Source organism: Phalaenopsis equestris, unplaced genomic scaffold (assembly GCF_001263595.1).
Source record: "Phalaenopsis equestris unplaced genomic scaffold, ASM126359v1 Scaffold000277, whole genome shotgun sequence".
Lineage (NCBI taxonomy): Eukaryota > Viridiplantae > Streptophyta > Magnoliopsida > Asparagales > Orchidaceae > Phalaenopsis > Phalaenopsis equestris.
In genome coordinates, this window is record NW_018164719.1 from 476,820 (window position 1) to 483,779 (window position 6,960).

Sequence of the window (6,960 nt, forward strand, 5' to 3'; positions counted from 1 at the left end):
TATCAAGGGTATATTTGTAAAACGTTTTGCTATACAAACTTGTTTTGTTTGCTACAATTAAGATGCATAATTGATGTCAAAATCAAACTAGTCAATAGTGCTACACTAAAATAAGAGTAAACTTATCTGAACGCTATCTCAATTTTAAAGTGTCATTTACATAGATACGACATAAGTCTTATCTATTTACATATTAAACACCTAAACGGGTCGAAATTATGAATATCACCCTCTTTTTTATAAAAGTGAAATAGATCTTTTCAAGTATAGGATTATAACCTCAAAGTGTATAAGTATCAATACTTTCGAGTTGTTATGTCGAATCAGTCGCTCAAGGCCTTTGCTCTTTATCCAGACAGTTCGTTGTGAATGTTTCTGATTTTGTTAATGACCTATTACTTTTATTACTATTAGAAGACGCTCTGGCTCTGAATGGATCCTCACAGATAGAAAAATATTGCAGTTAGTTTGATAATTATCGATTGACATTACTTCTTTAGTCTGACCTAGAAAACAATTATATATGATGCAAAATGGATCTTATTGTCTCGTTGATCGGAGATTTATATATGAAAAATATGAATCCGAGTTTGACAATTGAATATGTAAATACATAAAAATTATGTGATATATATGTAAACATCCCTTTTAAAATAATGCATTGAAAATGTAATAATTAAATAAAAATAATATATTTTTTAGGCAACAAGCAAAACTTTCTCTTTTTGAGTAACTTCATGACTTTATTATTATCATTATTAATTTGCTAAAGATAATGTTAATATCACTCTTTATTACTACTTGTGTTTTAGAATTATAATAAAATATATATTATTTGTGCTTAATTTCATTTTTATGGTTTGTCTTTACACTGTTCGAAAAAACAAAATTGCTCCCATTTAAAGGTTTGTCTTTACACTGTTCGAAAAAACAAGATTGCTCCCATTTAAACACAATGAGCTCTCAAAGTCCTTGATAAAAATAAGATTACTCAACAAAGAAGTTCAAAACAAACATAAATAATCACATTTTAGAAGGCTTGCTAATGCCTAAGTTGAGGACATGATGTGTAGAACGCAAATGAACTAATAATGTGAAGTTACACATACCTCTAGTTCTCGGGTGTATTAAAGAAGAGTTGTTATCAATTATAAGCGAGTTGAGAATGAGAATATGAGCTCACACATGAAGCCTTTGAATTTCATGTAGATTGAGAGTGATAGAAGTGAGAAACAAAATGTGGATGATGAAAATATGAGAGAAGAAAGGTAATGTCTGTAGCATGATAAAAAAATATCTAACATATCACCATTAAACAAGTAAATAATCAAATAATATTTAAATAAATTTAAATTGAATAGCATATTCATTACTATTGAGTCTAATATGAAGTGTTTAACAAGTTATTTGTTGAAGAACAAATAGCTTATTTGTGAATGTAAATAAATAAGTTTAATTTTTAAAAATAATAAAATTTATTCAATCACGTAATCTTCATGAATATCAGAGATAAAGTCATCAATGAGTAATGGGATTCATAAAACGACAATAATAGTTTGCTAAATAAAAATTTGTATCCCATGAATAAAGACTGGGTCAAACTGTGTTGAGAAATTGGACAAGATGAGTCCAATTAAACACACAACCCCAACAAACACAAATGACTAAAATAAGACTAATATCCTAAAGTACCAAAAAAAAACTAAAGAAAAGTAAATTTAAATTGAGCAACATATTATCATGTGCCGCTCTTAATATTATAGAATCAATGCCTCTTAGTTAGTTTAGTGTACAGTTTGTCCATATTTACTAACCTAATTGGCATTGTTGACTTACTTGAGCCAAACAATAGTGTAGTTATTTTTTATGATTATAAATATAATATAAAAAAATTTGTTAAATGAATTTTGTTGAGCTCAATGAAATGTTACTTGACAAAATATTATGTCTATGTAGCTTTAAAATAAACAAAATCTTTTAATTTTCTCTCTCTCTCTCTCTCTACATCCTAAGCCATAATTAATTCATTTGTTAAGTGAACGAGCTGAACAAAAAAATAATAATAATAATAATAAATATTTTTTTTAGCTTGATTTAAATAATAAATAAATATTTTTCTGACATGATATCAAAAAATTATTTTGTATAAGTATGAAGGAGAACATTTAGGTGCTGGATATATGTAAATACATAAGAATTGGGTGGAGTATATATATAAATGTTTATAGAATTTTTACAAATCCCGACGTGTGCTCTTTTTATTTATTTATTTATTTATTTATTTAGATGTTAGATAACTAGATAAATAAGAATTGAGTGGTAGTGCGTAAATGCTAATAAATTTTTGGAAATTTTGCCCGTAACTCTCTAGCTAAGAGTGTAAACATATAAGAATTTGGTGTTATATATATGTAAATGGCCTTAAAAATTTATGTTTAAGAAACACTAAGGGTTCATTTGTCGCTGCAACTGCGTAACAACTGTCACATGAAGCTGTTGTGCAAAAGCTGCTGCAGATAAACTAATTGTTTCTTTGTTTTTTGCAGTTTGAAAAATAACTATGTTGCAGTTGTTTCTGGACGAATGATCATTCTGCCCTTGTATAACAATGTTATTGATTGTAACAAAACTGTCATATCAATATATTTTATACTTTAGAAGCAAAAATGGAGTGTAGAACATCACAATAAAAATGTATACACCTCACTAAATAATGAGTATCATGATTACTTGACCACCTCCACACCACACCACCATATTCACACCACAACTCTCCTACACCACCTTCTCTACACCACACCAACATATTCACACACCACCACCTCCACACCACACAACCACCCGATACCACCACACCAACACATCCACATCAACACATCCATACACCTCTTAACCATCTTCACACCACACACCACCACCTCCACACCACACAACCACCTGATATCACCGCACCAATGCATCCACACCAACACATCAATGCATCTCTTAAACACCTCCACACCACACACCAACATATCCACACACCACCACCTCCTCACCACACAACCACCCGATACCACCACACCAACATATTCACACCAACAGATCCACACACCTCATAAACACCTCCACACCACACACCAACAGATCCACAAGCCACACTACACCACCAATACAGTCAAATTTTGGGCAACAACATCAACCAAATTTTGAGCAACCACATCAATTAATTTGCATAGCCAATTAATTTCCATTTGCATTTTCCTTCAATTTTCACATGCAATCACCCACCACCACCAAATTTCGGGCATCAATCGAATAGAGCAAAAGAAAAACCAAATCCATCAACCGGATGTAGCATAAAGAACCCAAATCATCAACCAAGTATATCACAGAGATTCCAAAAAAAAATCTCAAAATCCAACATCAACCAAAACCCATCCAACAATAAGAGCACAGAAAACTCAGGAAAGCAATCACACATAAATATTAGCAAAATCAAAATAGCCGCATAGATAAGGTAGAAAATACCAGAACAAGGGGAAGAAAGAGTGGGACCACTTCACAGAGGGTGGAGAGGTAAAGATCCAAAACGAGTTGAGAGCTGAAGAATAGAGGGGAGAGGAAGAGGAAGAATGACAAGCTCACCGCAACAACCATCAGAACCAACAAATCCAAATGGAACCAAGCCCTGCCCACCGGAGCTAAGGATCCAAGGGAGTCGAGAGAAGAAGTTTAGGGCAACAATCACAAGAGAGGGGATGAATTGCAAAGAAATGCGGGCCGGAGGGTCGAATCTACGGCTTGTGTTTCATATAAATTATCCAAATAAGCAATGGTACCACTGTGAGCAAACACACCTCGCAGCGGCTCCACGCCGCACCGCGGGTAATAAGCCACCCCAAAAAAATCATGCCAAGCACAATTATTTTATCAAGCCTATCACTAGCTTATTTTGAACTTTCTTTTCCACTCAAATCATGCAAAGCACAACTATTTTTTTCACGAGCTATTTCAAGCATGACTATTTTGAACCAAAAAAAATTAGAACGAGCAAAACATGAACAAATGTTAAACTCTCGCTAGCCTGACCCATTTACACCCCTAAAATGACAGCATAATATCCAATTATAATAGTTCTATTATATAGTTTTGTTGCATCTGTGTATCATGGTTTTGGTGCAACAAATCAACTATGTCCATCTCGTAAAGCTCTTAAAAGATTTATACAAATAATTAGTCAGCCTTAAAGTGCTCTTTTGCCATTAATGGCCGTCACATTGATGAAGCCACGCATCATGAAATAACAATGTCTTTAGAAGATCTGCATATATGCCAGTCAAATCTTATGCATTTACATTTATATAAGACAACAACAATTTTTATACACATGTATCACCCTACCTATGTATGAGAAGATATACTTCATTTTCTATAAGTTAAAATTGTGATATTCTTGTTGTGATACGAAAGATTTGGATTGTATAAATACAAAAGCAAATTTTTGATGTTTAGATATCTATATACAGAGTTAATTTTGGTATGCATGTAATTATCCCATAAAAGAGAGAAAAAATTCAGGATCAAATCCTTTCAATAAAAAATCTATATGTATATTAAAAAGAACAATAAATGAAGAAACAAAAACACTATTGCTGCTCTCAAAGGTGCATTTGATCAAAAATTATGCCTTCCTCCAATATGTACACGTTTCACGGCACTGAAACTCCATATAAAATCAAGAAAATGTTGTCCGTAATCTGGATGTATCTGAATGTGCAGACAACAACGTGAATCGTGTCATATTGATGGACAACAACAACAATCATATCACATCATTGCACACATAATGAGGTGTGATTCATCCCATTACCCACACATCCGATTAACCAAACCTAATATAATATTTTCTTGAATTCATCCACTCTAATCATATGCACATAAATTACTTCCCCTTGACCCCTGCTCCCTCCCAAGGCTTCCAAAGGTCAAACCTATCTAAAAAAATATATATTTATTTAATAACCAATCACGCCGATGATCCCCTGACCCCATCATCTCCACTCCGACCTTCTCCCAGCGGAAGGAGATTTACCTGAGAGTGAAACTGAGACGACATATCCACCGAATGCGACGGCGTCGGCAAAACGCTTCCCCTACACACCGGACAGCTACTATGCGAGCTGAGCCACATATCAATACAATCCGCATGAAAAGAGTGCCCGCACGGCGGCAACTGCCGGACCTCTTCCCCCTCATCGAAAGCCGACAGACAAACCGCACACTCGTGCGCGGCCTCCCCTTCCTCCCCGCCAATCCCTCGCTCCTTCTTCCGGTACTTGAACGCCGGAATCCACTGCCGCGTTTCGACGTCGTTGCGGCCGCCCCGCGACGAGAGCAAGCGGCGAAACCAGGTGCAGCAACCGACGGCGATGGCGTTGGTGACGAGGAGAACGATGGCGACGAGGGCGAGGCCGATGACGAAGTAGTAGTAGTCGAGTTTGTTTTCGGAAGAGGGAGATGGGGGTTGGGGAGGGGATGGCGAGGCCATGGGTTGGATTTGGAAATATACTTTGGTTTGGAGGGAGAAGACTTTGTTATTTATTTGGAGGGGAACGGAGCCGGCCGCGGCCGGCGGGATAACTTGTTTGCGCCGTGGATTAGTTAAGTGGGGTGAGTCCGACTTGGGAAGGAGTTAAGTGCGAGCGATTGGTCGACTGGCGTGCCAGTCCACAGCGAAAGATATAAAAATATCGTGTTTTTGCTTGGCAAGAAAGGTAGCCGGCTTTATAACTGTAGTCCTCCGTTTCATACGGGAATCAAAATATTATTATTGACTTTTAATTGTAAATCAGAAAAATGAGAGGATGCATATTGCATACAACTGAAAATTATGTTATGAGTCAAAATTATTGAATTACTCAGTTGTGGAACTGTATAACAGGAGAATTGATTGAACTCTCTAGTTAAAAAACCGAGTTGTCTAACAAGAGAACTGATTGGATTATCTTGTTGTAGAACTGTTCAAATGGTGTAACTAGAGAACTGTCGAACTGTGTGATTGCCAAATTGTCAAACTGTTGAACTGTCAAGTTCAACTACATGGTGAAGCGTGACATGAAAACTGTTAGACGTGATATAAAACTACAGTACATGACATAAGCTGTTGAGTATGATACATAGTTGCAATGGGTGATTTAAATTTGTTGGACATGACAAAAAATTGTTGAAAATAATATAAAATTGTTGGTTATGACTTAACATTATGTACTTTTATATAATTTTTTATATCATGAATAACAAGTGCCCTAAGGCTTCTATAAGACCCTGCATCCTAAAAGAATTTAATAGTGTAATATATAAACTTAAAAAACATTTACTTCTTATTTAAAATTGGGCATTTCCACAAATAACTCAATTGTTTTGTATTTACATATCTCACACCTAAACCTTCATATACTCACACATAGCACTCAAATTTTCATTTTCACATAAAAAATAACACTATTATTACTTTTTAAAAGTGAAATATCTCCTTTCATGCATAGATTTAAAGCATCAAAGTTCTGCATATGTAAATACGAAAGTTTAGGCGTGAGATACATAAATACATAAAAATTATGCGCTATGCATGAAATTTCCCATTTTAAATATATTCAAAATCATAAGCTACTTGAGGTGATTTGAATTGTTGGATAAGATCACGCCCATTCAATGTGAATTAAATGGCTCAGATGTGATGATTGTATTGTATGCAATGTAATAAAATAATGTAAAAAATGTATGAGGCCATATTTTTTATATAAATGTATGGGATCATTTTTTTTATTTATTTATAAATCTCACACCTAAACTTTCATATTTACTTACAAAACACTCAAATCCTTAATATCACATCAAAAATAATATCATTTTTTATTTTTTAAAATGTAAAATATATTTTATTTAAACACCAAAATGCATATATATATATATATATAT

The 6,960-nt window shown here is 34.3% G+C and overlaps 1 protein-coding gene across 1 annotated transcript; it reads right to left on the bottom strand.

The window, feature by feature from the left end:
- Positions 1–4,620: 4,620 nt before the first annotated feature.
- Positions 4,621–5,729, bottom strand: LOC110024894 (probable E3 ubiquitin-protein ligase ATL44). The gene has a single exon (XM_020725085.1). The coding sequence runs from the start codon at positions 5,528–5,530 to the stop codon at positions 5,009–5,011; it is 522 nt and encodes a 173-aa protein (XP_020580744.1). The 5' UTR covers positions 5,531–5,729; the 3' UTR covers positions 4,621–5,008.
- Positions 5,730–6,960: the final 1,231 nt, after the last annotated feature.

Bases quoted from the DNA above. Each gene is read 5' to 3' on its own strand.
- LOC110024894 (XM_020725085.1), bottom strand. From the start codon at position 5,530: ATGGCCTCGCCATCCCCTCCCCAACCCCCATCTCCCTCTTCCGAAAAC.